The sequence below is a fragment of the Phycodurus eques genome, chromosome 16 (genome assembly GCF_024500275.1).
Source record: "Phycodurus eques isolate BA_2022a chromosome 16, UOR_Pequ_1.1, whole genome shotgun sequence".
Lineage (NCBI taxonomy): Eukaryota > Metazoa > Chordata > Actinopteri > Syngnathiformes > Syngnathidae > Phycodurus > Phycodurus eques.
The window spans coordinates 21993555-22012309 of NC_084540.1; the positions used below are offsets into that span (position 1 = coordinate 21993555).

The window sequence follows — 18755 nt, forward strand, 5'->3', positions numbered from 1 at the left end:
ACTGAAATGCAATTCATTTGGGCCTAAAAGGAGCTTGAGGGCCTCGACGGTGATTATTTGCTCTTGAAAGCTGCAAAGGAGGATTTAAACGTAGAACTCCCCAGTTGATCTTAAAGTCCGTGAAAGTGACATTTGACACTCCACACACAAGAGTGTTGTTATCAACACTGCCACATTTGAATGAGTAAAAAAAACAAACCCTGACGATATCAAATGAGCGGTTGTCTGCTCTCAAATGCTATCAAGCGTTCACTGAATGCGCAAAAGCACGTGGCGTTGGAAATTGGATGCTAATTGGATTCTACTTCTTGTGCCCACACATGCCTACATCTTTGCGATGCGGAAATACATCCTCTGGGGGCTGAACAATATCCCACGCCGCTTTCCACGGCGGTTCAAAAAGGCGCTAGCTTGGGCCTGGTAATAACGACTAAGTAACTTACAATTGGACCAGATAACCACTGATGCAAACGAAGGCACTGACGTTGTTCGATAGTCGGGGAGGCGGGACTTATGCCTGACGCCGAAGTGCGCCATTGGGGCTAAAACGGTTTTTAGCTACAACCGAAAATGAGGAAAACTGCAATGATGGAAAAACAGTGTGGCACTATATCGCCATAATTGAGTACTACCGGTACATAGTTCTCAGTCTTTGCACATTTAGAAACAAATCTCCGTACACTTCGCAGGCTTCTTACAAAGTCCCTTTTCTTAAATGTTTTCTTTTTTTTAAATTTTGTGTCCGTTTCACAATTCTGGAGTGGCATGGATAATACGCTGGAAAACCGCCTGCAGTCGTTGCTGCCGCCTATTGCGATGTTTCCCGGTGACTGCCGTGGTCTCTCTGAAATAAAATATTCGTGACAACTTAACAGCGTGGAACGGCCCTCCTGTGTCCCCTTCCAGCTGTCGGCTGCTCCTCCATCCACATAGCTCATAGCCCCCCTCGCTGTCATGTCTTAAGACTGTTACTGACGTATTGCCTGTGTGTGCGTGTGCGCGCGTGGCAAGTACCTGATATATTCCCAGCAGAGGTCAATCCCTAACCTTTTATCACTTTCACTTTCCGTCCCTGTCACTCTCCTTTTCTGCCTCGCCTCTCTTCTCCTCCCCTGCTGTCTGAATCTCATCTCTGATTGTTGCCCTGCAAGGCTGCCCTTGAACATACACGGGAATAAACATGATGAGAGCATCAATCAAAACGGAACATTATTTTCCTTCCTTATTCTCGTGTGTATCTCATGTTGTCACTAGCAAGGTGATGATGTACAGTATTTTGTCTTTTTCTGCTTAAAGTCCCCTTAGTGTGAAAATAAATGTATTTTAAATTTGACACATCACAGAGTGTTTTTAACGACCCTGCCAAATTTGAATGATTAAAAAAGTAGGAAGCGTATCTCAAAATGAAGCTTCCAAATCATGAAAATTAAGCCGTTCTCTCCGCTCTCGAACGCTGAATACGCTGTCAATTGTCAATCAAACACCAGTACTGCGAAAAGGAAAAATGAACTACTTCGTCTCGGATCTTTCTAATGCCGACACATAACTGCATGTTTGAGCCGCAAAAATATATCCACTTGAAACCTCTGTTGCCCGGAATAAATCCCATCTGGGCTTTTCAACGTCGCGACAATGAGGCGCTCTAAAGTGGCCACACCAGCACAACGGCCCAATCCACGCGCTGGCTGTCAAGTCAAACTTTTTTCCCCTCCCTTCCTCACGCTTCCGCCGTTCTCTGTATGAAGTGCACGCAGTCGCAGCCGACAACGAGGCACTCTAAAGCGGCCACGCCAGCGAACTGTCCCGAGGGTAGATGTATTTTCAGGATGTAGGCGTAGCGAGCTAGCTAACTGCACATTGCAAATGCGTCGTATAAGCGCCGATGCGAAAGAAGGCGCTGAAGCTCTTATATAGAGGGGCCGTGTTTTAGCCACGCCCAAATAAATCAGAAAAACGGTTTATTGCTATACATACATAGTCCTCGGTCTTTGCACGTTTTCAGCAGTTACCTTCAAACATGTATAATACAGTATATAATATATTAAATCTCAGAGTTCACGTTACAGGGTCTTTAAACAATGTAACGGTTTGACAATGTAATTATGACTTCCGTTAATTGTAGCAAAACATATCATTCATTGCCTTCATAATTGTGCACATTTGTCATTGTCGTTCTATTCTGGTCTCTATCCTCGGACGTGTCGTGCATTCAAAGGCCTTCGTCGACACATGAGGTGCCCTCGAGCGAGACGCCGACAGTATTTTCCCCCTATGTGCCGTTCACTAATAAAGGACGACTGTGTTCACTGCCGCGCTGGGTTAAATGCAGAGGTCCATTTGTGTAAAAATGTGTGTTTGTGCCAATAAAAGCAGTCAGGCAGGTAGGGGAAGTTTACCACATGCCCAAAAAAGGACCAGCAGTGACAGGAAATGACCCCAAATTACACCAGCGTTACAGATCGACATGGAATGCGGAGGCACCAAAAGGTCGCAAGAACCCATGCCTGGAAACAAACAGGATTGATTGGAAGCGGCCATTTTGGGCAAATTCCGGGGCCCGGTCAGAATCGTAAAGGATTTTAGCCTCTGATTCGTCGTGCAACACCAAAATCTAATAAATAGGGTTTGAATAATCTGCAAGACCGAAATAGAATATGAACAAATGGGCACGCATTTCACGCGGGCCCACAGGAAGCCGCCTTGGAAAGTCCGGCCTAATGAGTTTGTAATGATTCAAATTAGGCCAGTCGTGTTTGTAGAAGAGAACTTGATTTACAGCTGTTTATTTCACAAACCGAGTCTGGCAGGGGAACGGCTTGCAACGTGACTGCTTAATTATACAGTGAGACGTCGATGTCAAATCAAAGCTGGAGCTTCTTCATCCATCTGGTTGTTCATCAGGGAAGAACAACAACAAGTACAAGAGGGGAACGCTGGCGACAGCTGCCTCAATCAATCCGTTGTGTTCTTTTAATAGGACGCCGATGCTGACAAGTGCCGACGTGTTGCCTGCGTCCCTTTTTCCATTCATCCATCCATCTTCCATTCCGCTTTATCCCCACAAGGGTCGCGGGCGTGCCGGAGCCCAGCCCAGCAATCTTCAGGCGAGAGGCGTCGGGGTACACCCCGAACTGGTCGTCAGCCAATCGCAGGGCACATATAAACAAACGAACATTCGCGCACGCAGTCCCACCTACGGGCAATTTAGAGTCTTCAATTAACCTAGCACGCATGTTTTTGGGATGTGGGAGGAAACCGGAGTGCCCGGAGAAAACCCACGCAGGCACGGGGGGAACATGCAAATTGGATTGAACCCCGGTCCTCAGAATTGTGAGGCAGATGTGCTCACCAGTCGCCCACCGTGCTGCCCTCCCTTTCTCCACTCCTGCGCCATTGCTGTCCGTTATATTTAGCGGAAGATCGAGATTAGAACGTCACCATTAAGCACCATTAGTCAGTGTGTTGAATGAGCGCGGCGTGTGACACCCGAGGAGAAGATTCCGGAGGAACTGGAGGGTGGGGTGGGCGTTTGCATCTGTGTTGACTGTTAACAGATCATTTACCCTCATCAGGCAGTCAATAAAAAAACAAACACTGCAGTCACACTTGTGCATCGGTTGCATGTCGATGACTTCTAACGCTGCAAAATCATCTTCTGGCCCCGACGGGACAAAACAGTTTATGAGTAGAGTGCTGGTTTTATATGGGACAAATATCAGAACACTCCAGCCAGCCACGTTTTGTACAGTGGTGCCTAGTGATACAATGTGTTTTCGTAAGGTACGAGTTTTTATTTATTGTTTTGCTTTGACTTGCAAGCGCAAGTTGATTGCTATTAATCGCCTGTTATACGTTACACGAGAAAGTTATGTATACGTCGTCGCGTGGCATAAGGGGGCACGCGCTTTTACGACTGTGTGTAGTGTTTGTTTGTTATTCAATTGTTTTGCAGTATATTTTTGTCTTTGAAGTGTTTTTCATACAAATAGTTATTGTACGTATGCGCGCAATGAACGGTTTTGCAACGGCAAAACAATACATCACACAGCACAAGGAAAGTCAATTACCGCCATACTCATTTGATTCTTTCATATTTGTTTTCCATGCAAGCATTCGCTGTAATTATTACGTTGCTGCTATTTGTACGTAGGTTAGTGATAGAATATCGCTACGGTGCATTGTGACGATACGCCGTCGCCGTAGGAATGAAACTCTGTCGTAAAACCGAGGACGGTGTGCGCGCTTTCGTTTGACAATTGAGTCACGATCGCGTGGGAACTGCCCTGCTTGCTCTTAATGTTGTTAAACTCGGAACAATTTGGAAATTCATTCTCCACAGACTGCACATTTCCATTTATATTTTGTCATTTATGGAGTCGTTTGCACTACACTGGGAAAATATATGGCATGACACGCCTCACCGGCAAATGCTGTAAGCTTTCCTTTTTATAACAAATAGGAAGTGCTTTTTCCCGACTTGTGCAGTATGCACAGATGGCGACTATTATGAGTGAGATGAAACTGCGGGGGGGGGGGCGCATTAACAGTCAGAGGAGTGAGCACGAGCGAGGAAGGCAAATGAGATTCAGCGAGCAAGTGGAATGAGTTGTCGGGATGATGTCAGGCGCGGCAACACTTTCGCAGCGAAGAGCCCTTTAAGATCGCGCCGTGACGATGTCAGGTCCGACGCCAAAGCGTAGACGGCGCAGTTGAATTTGAGAAGTAGAGAGAGAGAAATGCGAGTTAAAGCCAACGTGACACAGGCGGGAGAGAGTACAGTCCACTGAGCAAAAGGTCACAGGGAGGTTACAGATTTTGGAAGGATGTCAAAGTGCCTCCATTGTTCCAGGCCAGTCTGTTGAGGACAGCTGTCATGTACAGAAGGATCACAATCACAATACAGATGAAGAGGCAGCGAAGTGTGAGATGTCGAACGTTTTCTTTTGTTTCATCGGCAACTGTCGAATTTAAACATTAGAACGCAGAAATGAGGAACACCGACTGACGATTATGTTGTAATATGTCATTGTTATATTTTTTATGACGTAATACTATAGTATAGAATAGGGTTTCCAAAACGTGGGATCAGTATCCAAAATTCGGGCCCATATTATGGGTAAGGAGCTGATAAGTCAAGAGGAAATGCTGCAATTTTATTGGTTCTTCATGTCTTCTGTCTCGTGAAACAAATTTGTAATTTGGTTCTTGATCTGTGTCGTGCGTTTGGGAAACTCTCGTCTTGAGACCTGCTTTTGGCCCCAAACTATTCGTTCTCTTTCTTTTTCTAAAGTCACGCTTCCATAACGCCAACGACAGGGTCACCTTGCAGCATCTTGCCTCACTGTCTGCGGAAGAAAGTCTTTTAGCCTTTACCGAATTAGCTTTGCCACAGTGTCTACATCACCGTGTGGCTGCTGAGAGAGTCAAGTCTTCGCCCTGCTGTTATTTCGCAGCAGAAAATGCGAAACGTGTGCCTGATGACATGGCTAATTCTCAACAGATTGGAATGATGATCGTATTCTGCTGTATGTCGAAGCGCTTCGTTGGATTAGTCTGAACATTTGTTTATTCCTGTAGGAAGGTCTAAAAGTGAGATAATCAACAAAAATGATAGTTATTTCAACATAATCTACATATAAACGATGTTGTCTCGAGCTTGTTCTCATTAGCACCTATTCTATTTCAAGTCTACCGCGATGTTTTTCAATCTGGAACAATAACAGTAAACGCTCAAGGGAGGACCTATGCTGTCGAGGTTTGTCGCGCAGACTCTCGTTCAGCTCCCGGCACGTTTATGCAAAGGAGGTTGCCACGAATGAAGGGTTCAGGGTCTTGCTCAAGGACATCTCGCACAACAACAACACAGACTATGGCAGTTGCTGTTTTAACGTAGCTCTCATCTTTATCATCAGCGTGGCAGTACATGAGGCAATCAGACACAAATCACGCTTGTTATCGGGACAATGCCAATCACTTGTGAGGTTGTCTCAAGCACATTGTTTAACCCCTCAAAATAAATAGAAAAATCAGGACAGTCTCGTCTGTTGCTCTTCTGCACTTTGGATTTTTAGGGATGTGACATTTTACGAACACAGGGGTATTTGAATTTCGAGCTACCTTCGTACACTCAATCGATACGCTACAATAAAGGTCGTAAATACCCGTGGTTTTATAACTCTGCCCATAAATATGATGTAATGGCGAGGCTAGAAACGGTGGCACTCAATCTCAGTTTTGACAAGTCTATAGTCTCGCTATCATCTGTTGTAAATCCATTTGCGGTTCGATGCAGACGCACACTTCCTGGTCACAGGGTAGTATCGCTCGTGTAGCACTCACACGCTCTGTATTTCAAAGCATTTTTATGCAGGTAGTAAAAGGAGCTAAGTGTGGAGCGTCCCCCACATGCATCATTCAATGGATTGCTGTTGAAATATCTCTCGCTTCCTGCCCGACGTTTTGACAACCGAGTTGGAGAATGATTCTGCTCACCGTGGATTGAAAGAAACCGGACGCAGTAGGAGCTAGAAAGATGAAGGTCAAAGCTCTCTTTTGTCCAATCAGACTTGATTCAGGAGTCGCACGCCGACTCGCCACGCCTCCTACGCTGTCAGAAATGACAGTCCCCTGCTGATTTGGTATGAAAAACGCATCCGTCTTTTTCATGCCTTCTTAGGGATTTGTCCCCTCTTGCAAAGCTACCGCTGTTTCCCTGCGTCGTTCGACTTTGGCGCTCGCTTCTCGCTCAGTGACTGCTCGATCATGCCCAAACACGCTTTTACCCAAATATCACTCTTCCTCTGTGAACCGTACCATAGTAGCGGTGAAATGTTCTTTTTCAAATCCTGTCACACTCGGCGGACTGCTCGTCCCCTTACAAGGAAACAATGTCCAGTATATCCCGTCCGGGGGCGAAGGAGAGGGTGCCAACTGGCCAGCTGCCCCTGTTTCTCCATGCCACCTGTTCCGCTGCCCTCCTGCTTGCACACCTGGCCCTGGGACACAAACCTGCCATCTTCAGATGATTAAGTGCACGACATGTTTGTTTGCTTTTGTGCTGATTCAAGCAGTTCTGTCAGCTCTGCTTCCCCGTCTGTTGTCCTTTTCTGCTTTTAGAAGAAATCTCCCCGGGACACGCAGCACTGACTGTTCAGATCAAATGAAAGGTGGTGTTGTGTGATAAAGAACCAGCAGGTTTCTAGGCTGGCCTAAAACATATTCTGAAAAAAGATGCCCTCACTTGTACAAGAAAACCTAAATCCACAATAAGGATTAGTTGTTAATGAGAAACTCAAAACATGATATATTGTAGCGCCAGAAAGTCCACAAAGGAAAGGAGGTCAGGGTAGATTGCTGTACATGGATAAAACAGCAGGCTTTGTCAAACTCGACCGCGGTCTGAGCCTTCCTTCAAGCCCGGACTGTTTGAAAGACTTGCCAGTCGTCCGTCTGCCACTAGACGTTTCCATTCACCAGCAGCAAGCTTTGTGACTGAAGTCTTCACCAGACTCTGTTAACCATTAGATCTAACGCCAAAAGTTGGCAACCGGAAGGCTAGTTTGCCCCCCCCCCAGGTCTTGTCAAGGTCTCCTTGAGAAAGATCGTGTGTCCCGAACCGTGAATCCCGAACCGCTCCATCAATGTGGTCGTGGGCTTGGGCGCATAGTAGCTAGAAAGTTGCTGTGTCATGCTGCAGCCTGCTTACCGCACCTTAGTGGGAAATGTTTTGGGACCGAGCCTTGCTTCAATGACTTTGCAATAAGCCTCGGACCAAGTAAACCTCGACTAACCGTTGGCCAATTTTACCGCTACCTACTCGGGGAAAGCTGACTTTGGCCGATTTGCGTGGTACACCCTGTACTGGTCACCAGTCCGTCACAAGTCACATCTAGTCAAATAACCATTCACACTCACGTTCACACCAAAAATGACATGCCTGTTTTTGGAATGTTGGTAGACCACCTGGGGGAAACCCATACACGCAACAGGAGCCAAGATTTAACCTGACCCTGATAGCTAGTAAATCTGGACTAATTCTCAGCCCAAATGACTTTGGATTAACCCTTAAAACCTCCTAACATTTGCTCAGTCTCTTCTTTTCCTTTCACTAAACAATCAGACTATGACCATATAATAGATTCATACTTATTATGTGACGTGTCCCAAGAGTAAACTTGAATTTCTTCTTTTTTTAATTTCACCCTCAAACCTTGATGAATCTGCCTGGCATAGAACATTGGAAGAGTAATCTCGTACCTTGATTTGTATTCCTCTTATTGTCCATCTGCTCTAGGAGCGTCGAGGCGGCACGTGACCTTTGCAAATCGCGATGTCGGAGCCTCCTCTTTTTTTCTACGTGCTTGTTTGCTACACTGAGCCTCATTGTGAAAGAACGAGCCGCTTATCTATTGTTCCCACGTTGTTGATAGAGCAGCACTCTGTGTCCCATAAAGCCCAGAGGCCGCCGCTAATGATCCTCTTCAATTAGCTCATTGTCGTCACGGATGGAAACTCGCAAAAACGTACCTGCATCACAGACTCAGCTGGAAAACCCACATAGTGAATCAATACGAACAAACGGTATGAAGTTGACCTTTTCCCCTCCACTGTCATGAGGCGTTGATAGCACCGTTTGTATTCAGATGATGTTATACCCAGAGGAAATGCACGGCGTCTTACCACTGCTGTTCAGACCGGTTTATCAGAGCCACAATTTACCGCCTGACAGCATTGCAATTGCAGCCGCCGCCCGGTGGGTTGTAAATACGAGAAATCGTCCTCGGTTAGCGGGGATGCGTGCAGATGAATTTGTGTAACCGTGGCATGAAAACACTTTAAAATAACAGAAGTACGTTGTTTGTCTGGAGGAAGGGCTTAATGGAACAAAACGATTACATGAAAATGGGCACAAATGATGTCTTTTTGGCCCCTTGCTTGTAATTACAAATGCAAACTCAGAGGGCTCACAGTGCAAGTGTTTAAGGAAAAGCGGCATCGTTCGGAAAGCTGAACCCTTTCTTAAAAGGAGAATGTGAGACTTTTCAAACAACATGAAAACATGAATATGGACAGAAATTGGATAAGAATCTCCGAATGGACCTTTTTGTTGTTTGCCGTTCAAGCTCTGAAAATGTCTTTTGTAAAGTCTGGAGGCGTACATGTACAGTGTTTTCGGTGCGTCACAACTGAAACAACAACAGCAAAGCAGAGCGCTGTTGTAACCTTTGAGTCATTCATTAAAATCAAATTGGATGCAGTTGAGTATTGATCTGGTCACAGCTGGGGCATTTGTCTGTATATATACTGTATAATGGCGATATGAATGTGTTTTTAATGCAAACATGACTGTTTCCCTGACTCAGATCTGCCCAGAGTGGAAAAAACAGGAAAACCGTGACGGGCCGTGGAGGGACGGGACTGCTGATCCCGGAGGCTCCGAGGCGCGATACCGTTCGGCCTACAGTTCGCTACGGGAGTAACGCGTTCCCTCCGTCGTGGAGGAACATAAATAAAATAAATGAACATAAATAAACAAGTAAATGTAGGAACGTAACATTTGGTGGGCATGTCTATCATGAGTAGACTCACAAAGAAAGTCAAAAAAAACAAACAAAAAAAACCTACTTGAAAAGATGCACGAAGTCTGCCATTTTAGTTTGCAGCTACACGAGGCAGCTGGGTGACCATCAGTTGTCATCATTGCTCGGCAGGAATTGTATGTATAAAATCGTCTCTTCGAGGTCGAAGCCAGGACAAATTGCTTTAATTTTGATTGTTTCAAAGTAAGAAATAGAAGACAAAAGAAAGCGTAGAGGGTAAAATGTTAACATGACCACGGAGCTGGTGCAGATGCAGGTGGCTGAGTAGGATTAGATTTGCATCATGACATGAGTTGGCTGTGTGAGTGTACTGCATGTGTGTGCCCACGTGAGTGTGTCTGCGTCCATATTTGAGACCGTTCCAGCATTTGCAGAGGAGTAAAACAATCTTCTGGCTACGCTGCCAGCTCTTGGCGTCTACTTTGCCATTCTGGATCACCGATGCAGGGAATTAGCTCTCGGATGCCGCCTTTCCTTGAATCCGCATCCTCCTGGATATCGATCCGGCCACAGCGACGCCGCGCTTCCGCTGAACACCGAGATGTGTAGGTGGTCGGTTGGCGGAGGAAGTGCACTGTGGGCGTCGCATCACCGCTCGTGTAGCTCTCGCACCTTCCTCTTGCTTCCTTTGCTTATTTGAGGAGTTGGGCAGGGGTATTATGGGTATGACTCTGTAAGATAGCCAGTTTGTGTTTCCTCTGGTTCTATACACAGTGTAGCGTATGAAGTGCTGCCTCCACGATTGAAAAAGCTTTTATTGTTTCTTTTTTTTTTTTTTCTACTCTGGGCTCTGCTCCTGACTGTAAAAGTCGCTGTTGTAGTTAACGCCAGGGCTCCACCCACAGTCATCGTGGTAACGGAAAAAAAGAACTCGCCACTGGCCAAGCAATATATGTGGGTATACATTGGCGGGGCCGGGCCCCTAGAATGGGGTAATTACTGCGAGACAAAAAACAAAACAAATAATGCATTCGTGGCCTTTTGATTGCGGAGCCCTGCCAAATAGTGTTGTGTAAAATAGGGGAAAAGATGACAGTTCTGCATCCATTTCGCAGCGACTATGTAACAGCTTGAACACCTTCTATAAGATTTTGGAGTGTGCCTGTGAAAATGAGCTTCAGTGAGCTGACCTCAGAAATCATTGCGATTGGAACTTAAAGAGGCCTGCTGCTCACAAACTTTTCTGTCGTTCATTCCGAATGTGGAATTGGGATTGAAAACAAACTTCCCCAAATTCTTCCCACAAGCTGGAAGATGGTTATAACTGTTTTGTTTTGAATGTTTGGGTTGAGTTTTCCCCCCTATGCAAAAAGACATATGCACATACCTCATAGGAGTGACTGAAATGACAGTGTGCTGATAGACCAGGGCGACACAGGTGTTCAAATATTGGGCCCTCGTCCTAGCGTCTCATAAACTCTCATGCTCACTGCAGTGTGAATGATGTTTCATTGAAAACAAGAATTAGGTTAAGCGGGGTATGGGGTCGAAACGATTCATCGCATAATACGATTACAATAAAGGTCAACGCAAAATCTCTGCCTCGAAGCGACGCAGGGAATCATTTTTCAAAACTGATTAATGTTACAGCAGGCGCACGCGGCACTCTGTGTGGAAATAAGAAACAGTCCATAAAAAAACGGAACATGTGCGAAGTTCAGGATGACTTCACACCTCAAAAAGAAGATACAGTGCTATGTGTCTACTTGAAAGAAGATCTGGCTTGCGCAACAGCAACGTCTATCATCGCCAACACAAGGTAACGTAAACATCCTTAGCTAATTTAATCCGGCCTACCACCGCTAGTTACGGTAGAACATAATTGTAATACCCCCGAAAGTGGTCAAGGATAGACACAGCCGCTCACTTTATGGAGTCAAATAAACACATCATCGGCACATTCACACGCTAGCAACAACTGAGGCTCCGTCACTCAACAACCGATCGCCAGTTAACAGCCTGCCACTAACCAGAGCCAACAGCAGCCAACGACACGCTCGTTCGCTGAAGCACACGTCGGTCACCGCCTTTTAAAGCGACGCGCACACACAAAGTCACCGATACTACAATGCAGAATGTTAGAATGGCGACCCCAAGTAGGCGATAGTAATACCTGCTTCTCACATGTATTTTATTGGATTATGTGTCGGTATTGTTATCAAATAATGCAAAATTAATTTCATCCGATTAGTCGAGGGGATAATCAGCGTAATACTCCGTTCTAAAAATATTCGGTAGCTGCAGCCGTAGCGGTGTACAATGTACACGTACCGAGAATTGGGAACTAATTTCAGCCTTTTTCCTTGATACGATGGCAAATATTTGGGTGTGGTCACCATCGAGCTGGCCCAAGCCACGAACTCTGTGATCGTGAAACGGAACAATTTGGAAGTCACCTAAAGCTCGCGCTGTTGCCAGACGAAATTCCAACAGCAACTGGTTGTGTTGACTGTTATTCACCACCATCAAAATGACAAGGAGAAGAGTTTGCAAGCACAAATGTAGTAACCAGACGAGCAAACGGTTAGCCTATGTCATTCTACTGCTTGTACTTTCTTCTTCTTTGCATTTCCGGCAATCCGGAAGCCCCTTAGTACCACGCTACCTGTCGCGGGTCAGTCTCGGTACTACGGTAGTTCGTCGTTAAGTGTGTGGTTCACCATGTTGGTCATCCCGCTCGCGTACACCACAAATCATAAGAGCAGGAAAAACACAAATGACAATTATTTTTTTTTTCCCTCATCGTGTGTTGTGTCGCTCACATTTTCTAAATCAGTTAAGTATCGAAAATCTGTGTGTGCGTACCCTGCGTTCGACTATAAATATTGACACTTGACACCTCTATTGCACTTTTTTCCCCCCTCATCCAGGACAGCACCATTTAGCTCTTGTGATTCATGTGTAACATATGGTGATAAACCGGCGGTGGTTGGGCTTACAGTTGGAGTCAATCTCGTGTCAATATATATTTATAGACTTTGTTGCATGCCGATGTGCCACACATCCTAAACGGCTGCTTCAATATACTGTGTCATGATATATGAAGGCGTATAACAGGGATGCCAAGTGCTGGCTTTCCCCCCATGTACTGTACTCTAAAGCCTCTACATTTCTTCATCTCAACCATTGTAGGCCTGAGGACCTACCTGATTTCTGGAAGGAAACTGGAGAAGCCCCCTCCTTGCAGCTGCTCCCAGTCGGCCTTGTCGGCCTGTGAGCACGCCGACGTGAGGTGCTGCTCGCAGGGCGCGCGCACCCCTGATGGCGCGCCGTCAGCCTGCAGCCTTCCCAAGGCGAGTGGGAGTTGGGGAGGAGAGGGACACCTCAGAAGATGTTAGGAAGCATCTGACATATAGGAAGTTTTTTTTTTCCCTCACTTCTTTGCCTGAGGTACAGTACTAAGGTGCATGTACTCTTCGGGTCTTCCTTTGATATCCATCTATTTGCTTTTGCTTATGTGGGTGTTGCAGAGGCTTTAATAATGTATTTGCATGCACAATTCTCTTGCCTTTAGGGGACTGAACAAGAAATAGATGCGTTTTGCCATTCTCATTACCGTGTTTTGTTTTCTGCAAGCAAATGATGATTTATTTCTTTTTTTTTACACTGGAGCCAAAAGCAATTTAGCATGATTCCCTTAGCAGCAGTTTTCATTGGCGTCCGTGAAAGACAAAAAAGTGACAAATTGGAAACACGATTGCAGATGACAGCGTCCAGTCAATGCAAATGTCGGTAGGATCTTGGGGAATGGACGTATTCGAAATCAACAGAAAATGTGCATTGGCCCGTCTGACACAGAAACCAGAAGAAAATTAAAACATTGTGTATTTAAAGCCCGAGATGTTCAACCAAATCATATCATTTCCACTTTGCAAACGCTGTAAACCTCACACACAAGCGTTGTATGCGGTCACGTGACTACCCGCCTGCGTTTGATTGGTGACATGGAGTCAAGCGGTGTTCGCGGTTACGTTGAATTGGTGAAAGGGTCATGTGACAGCGCCCGTCGCAATGTGGCGCAACGTAAAAGAAAAGTCAAAGGAGCGTTTGTTCTTCACATGTATGTTTCATTAAACGTGCTATTTATCCAATAGGTATCAGAGGAGGATGAAGGATGACGCATGACTGGGGAGTCAGGAGGGCGCCTCGTAGTTTAATGAGCTTCGGCATGCAGGGGAGAAGGGAAGTCTGCTTGACGACCTCCATCCCGTTACACTCGCGATTTTATCCTCTTTAGGGCCCGAGCTCAGGGATCCCACACAGGGATCTTCAAGCACCGACGTCTGCATAAAAGGGCTCACGTGACGAATAAAGCTTTAATGTCCTGGGTGCAGATGTTGATGTCAACGTTTCTCTTGCTAATATCGTCCATACGGTAAATTCGCAAATAGTGGCCAGACTCTAATAGACGCCGTGTGTCATTTAGTCACCCTCATAAATCAAATATTGTTTTAGTGAAGCAAAGTGTTCTGCGCATTGATCTGATTTCATATTTAATACAATTCAAAAGATGACTTTGAACTCCCTTGAAGAGTGGAAAAATAGCAGGCCTGTTACACAGATGATTTTCTTTTTAAATACAATTTTTTGTTGAATCACTCTAATGTGCTTGGTGTCATCAAGCTCCTAGCATAAATGCCATGTATTTGCTAATTCTTTGCTAAAAATTCACTGTCGCTTCTTTTAGTCCATTTACCTCAACGAGGAGTTTCATGACACTGAAACAATAACATAAAAGAAGTTGCCTGACATGGGCTAAATGCACATTTTGAGTTTAATATGTGTACTATCAGATCTAGAGTTGAAAAAAGGCTGAAATGTGCACCTAGCAAAGGATATAAACAGTCTGTCAGATAAATGAAAGTGTGATGATGATGAGTGTCATGTGTGCATCTTTCCCAGTGACGGAACCTTCCGGTAGACTCAACGTGCGTCTATGTTTATGTAACTTATTTGTTGGCCCCGATTTTCCTCAGCGCTTACATACTAGCATAGCATTTCATACTACATTTTTGTTGTTTTAATCTCCAATTCAGTTTCAGTTCATTCCTGTCTTAGTGTTTGTTGCTTCCAGTACGTGTACGTGGACGTTAGATGTTTTTGTCCAATCATATTTCAGCTGCTATGTGTTGCCATGTCATGTAATCTGCCCAGGGCCTCCCCATTCAGTAGTGCTCGCCCATGTAACTTAAACCACATTAGCAACGGACCGGGTTCTTTAACCGGACCGATTTCAAATTCGAGCTGGCCCTTGATGACATCAGCATTTTTCCATCCTCTGATTGGTTAGTGAGAGTAAACCTTACAGCCACCTTTGACTAGCAAAACGCATCTGTAGCAATCTGCATAAATTATTACATTCAGTAAATCAGTATCTCTGGTGAGTGTGATGTATTTTGTTTCGATGTTTTATGTTTTGTCATGTTATCAGATGAATATGATTCTGAACTGCTCTAGATTATGTACGTGGTCCAGTTGCATGCAGTCATATTGCGTTTTTTGTTTTTGTTTGTATAATTGCGACATGAAATTGGTGGTATTCAGAAGTGGATGAAGTCGGGTAAATCCCTACGAAAGGCCCACGTACCAAATGCACGGCCCGCGACTGATAAATTGAAATGAACCGGTAAAGGTCTTTAATTTTATTCCCCAGAATGCATATAAAGCGTCCTCTTCCTCCCCGCAGCCTCCATGTCCGTCCTGCAGCGTCGTCCTCGTGCCCGGAGACGAGAAGGTGCCGGAGGAAAGCGACGTGACCCACGGCCGCCGTGAAGACCACAAGACCAGTAACGGCAAGGTTAGACCATTGGTTGGACTGTTTATTTTGACAAAAGACCCATGAGCGCTTATAATGTCTCTCCACAGGACTCTTCCTGTGTCAAGGGTGCCCCCGGGGTCTCCGCGGGCCGCGGCCCCAAGGCTCTGAACGGCCTGCTGAGCCCTCAACTGGAGCCTCTGAACAACAGCCAAACGTCGCTGTGCGAGATGCTGCAGGAGAAGGAGAAGAAGACGTGGGCCGGAGGGGCCTTGGGCATGGACCACTCGGCGCTCATCCCGCTGCGCTCCAAGAACTTCCGGGAGAGAAGCGACGCACACTTTGTGGATGTCATCAAAGGGGACAGGTGAGGACAGCCAAAAATCCTCCGAGGCTATAAATGTAGTCACTTTGCTCTCTCCAGAGGGCACGTGACAGATCATTTGCACTGATTTGTCCTTCTTTGACAGCCTGATGAAGGACTATTTCTACAGACCGCCCATTAACAAGCTCTGCCTCACTTTCCTGGATGAGAGCCTGGAGTCTGCCTACCGGATAAGCTATCAAGAGGAGGTACGTTTGTTGCTTTGCATATCGGCCGTCCCGGGATGATTAGATTATTTTGACAAATGCATGTCATTTAACCAGGGCTGCTTTTGGGCGATTTATGGTACAGCCTTTCCTTACTGTGGCGAAGAGCAAACATCTGCAAGTCATTGACACACCCCTCCAAAAAGGCTCCTAATTACCAACAGTCTAAATGAAGCACTTCGATTAATTCAACATCGTTCCTTGGCACCAAGATGTCATGCGATAGCGCCGAAGTAATACTTTTATTACTTCAGCTTGAGCACAAAGCATCAGAAAGGGGGGTTTTTTTTCAGCAAATAGCGGAGAATTGGTTCAAAAAAAAAAAAAAAAGCCAAACTCTTTATGGGTTTTTGACAGTACATTTACGTATTGTGATGCCCTCGCATGTGGGAAAGGAGAGCCACGGTTGCACTTTTCAGCTGTTTATTTAACATTGGGAGAGCACTTCAACGCAAACACAATGAGCACAATCACGTGGGAGCTGCTGTCAGCCAAAGCTCGTGCCCAGGACGTTCGCATGCGGACACGCCAGCCCACCGGGCCCCCAATGTGTTTCAAAAATGTGTTAAGGTCTCATGTTTAATTGTCTAGACATGATTTTAAAGTCACTGACATTGTCTTGCTGCGTATAAAGTCGATCGTTGATTTTATTCTGTTCAAGAACTGTCAGTTGCTGATGTGCATTCAGACACTTGAAATCCTGCGAACGCTTTGGAAATCACTTGCGCACGCCAACACTTTGTAAATCCTTGATTTAGTTCCCCCCCCCCCCTGGTACAGAGTATGGCTGCATACTTCACGAATGCACATGCATGTTTATTTGTGTACGCCTCACATGGCAGATGAGTCCGACAGCTATCATTGACACCTCGTGTATTTTTGAATATTGTAACCCCTCACTGTGTCCGAATTTTGTGTTTGGCAGCGGGTTTGTGTCCTTTTACGCTCTCGAAACTGCGGCAGAGAAATATGGCCCCGCAGGACAAGGGACAGGAGAAGTGCAGCAGTTTTATTGTGAGGGCGCGCTGCTCTCTGCTGGTGGACGTCAGAAATGCACTTTTCCCGAACATGATGATTCGAATCTGTAAGAAACAATTTGTGGCTCCCTTGATTTTCCAACTCAATTTTGTGTTCTTCACCTATTAGGTGGAGGCCCAAGCATCGGTGCAGACCTTCGCCAGCCCAACCTTCAGTTCTTTCCTGGACATGCTGCTGTGCTCTTCGGTGTTTCTGGCTTTGTCGATGGCCTGTTTCCTTCGCCCCGTCGTTTCCCAGCTGAGTCCACCCGCGCCGGCCGTCGTCGTGACCGCCGTGGCTGCTTTGCTGGAGGCCCTGGCTCTCTTGTTCGCTATACGGTGAGAAAAGGCAATGGTCAACGTTACCGAATGAAGAAGTGGAAGTATGTGGTTTATAGGCTTGCAGATTCATGTTAAAATTACACTGAAGACTGCAGAAAACTGCGCAATGACACTTGAGATGTGGCTTTAGCGTCCATGATAGTTTTAGCCAAATAAATTGTTACACAACAATTGAGGGCTATTGAAAAGAAAACCTTTCCCGGCACGTAGATGGAATTGATAGAAAGACGGATGCCTAGATAGATAAGAGTTTAAATGAGCTCATCTCTTTGTGTGTGAACAATAGCATCTGTGAACTGAGATAATGGCAGTTAGAGCCTTAGGGGTGAAAAGGTTGTTTTCCATATTCAAATGAACTCCATAGGTACAAAAGTCCGATACAGCAACGACACACTGACGATGGCGTTAAATTCCAAAGACGCAGGTGTTGATGTCTCCCCGTTTTTTTGCCTTCCCAGTATGGCGTTCTACCTGGACGGCGCTCTGAAGTGCACTAGGACTCTGATGAAAGTCGTGTCGGCGTGGATGCCGCGTCACCTCATAGGCGCCGTCACCGTGTCCTTGCCCGCTCTGGCTGTCTTCTCCCACGTCACCTGCGATATGCATCACTCCATTCAGGTTGTGATGAGTATTTTGTCTCCTTGGCAGGTGCGTTGTCATCACGAGTGTTCTGCCAAATTCAAATCATCATTTTGTCTTGTTCTTCCCTCCAGTTCACCATGTTCATCTGCTGCGCTGTCGTCATTGCTATCATTCACTTCTGTAACTCTTGCCAGCTCAGCTACTGGATGCGCTCGAGCTTAGCAACTTTAGTTGGACTGGCGCTTCTTTCGCTGCTCTTCACGTCTCCCTGCAGGTAGGACAAAGTTAGACATCATTGCAAAGATGTCTATGTACTATGTACTAAATATGCGATGTCTATGTACTATGTACTACTCGTGGTGGATAGGGACCGGGCAGAAATTTGCAGATAATTGACGGTCACCTTCGGCAACATCTCGTGATATCTTACGGTCGCTCAGAAAGAACACAAAAACTGGTCCGTCCCCCCCCCCCCCCCCCCCCCCCCCAAAAAAAAAAAAATCTGTCAATTGGCGAATCTGAGAATAGGCTGGGGAACACTTCTGATTGTAGAGGTATACCCAATGAAGTGCATTTTCTCAATGGACATCCATTATTAATTTATATGTATGTTCTATTTCTTCTAGAGTTGCTGCAAATCTTTTTTTCTGGTAAGTTTTTTTTTTCCCACTGAATTTTCACATTTTCGTCTGGCTCACAGTCGGGAGGTTCTGGGTTCGAATTTGGGTACCAGTCCTCCTTTGTGGGGTTTTCATGTTCTCCCTGTTTTGGTGTGGAGTTTCTCTGCGTACCTCCCACGTTCGAAAAACTTGCATGATATGTTCACTGAAGACCAAATTGTCTATAGGTGTGAAAGTGAGTATGAATTGT

General features: G+C 45.7%; 1 protein-coding gene across 2 annotated transcripts in view; it reads left to right on the forward strand.

Annotated features, from left to right (window-relative positions):
* LOC133414441 (adenylate cyclase type 9-like) overlaps positions 1 to 18755 on the forward strand; it is a 35527-nt gene that overhangs the window by 11596 nt on the left and 5176 nt on the right. Inside the window, exons 3-10 of one of the 2 annotated variants that reach the window (XM_061699792.1) lie at positions 12732 to 12892; positions 15286 to 15396; positions 15465 to 15721; positions 15825 to 15927; positions 17092 to 17300; positions 17762 to 17921; positions 18017 to 18159; positions 18512 to 18535. In XM_061699792.1, coding sequence (XP_061555776.1) covers positions 12732 to 12892; positions 15286 to 15396; positions 15465 to 15721; positions 15825 to 15927; positions 17092 to 17300; positions 17762 to 17921; positions 18017 to 18159; positions 18512 to 18535 — 1168 coding nt within the window. The remainder of the gene's footprint in view (positions 1 to 12731; positions 12893 to 15285; positions 15397 to 15464; positions 15722 to 15824; positions 15928 to 17091; positions 17301 to 17761; positions 17922 to 18016; positions 18160 to 18511; positions 18536 to 18755) is intronic. The other variant, XM_061699793.1, reaches the window with a different exon arrangement.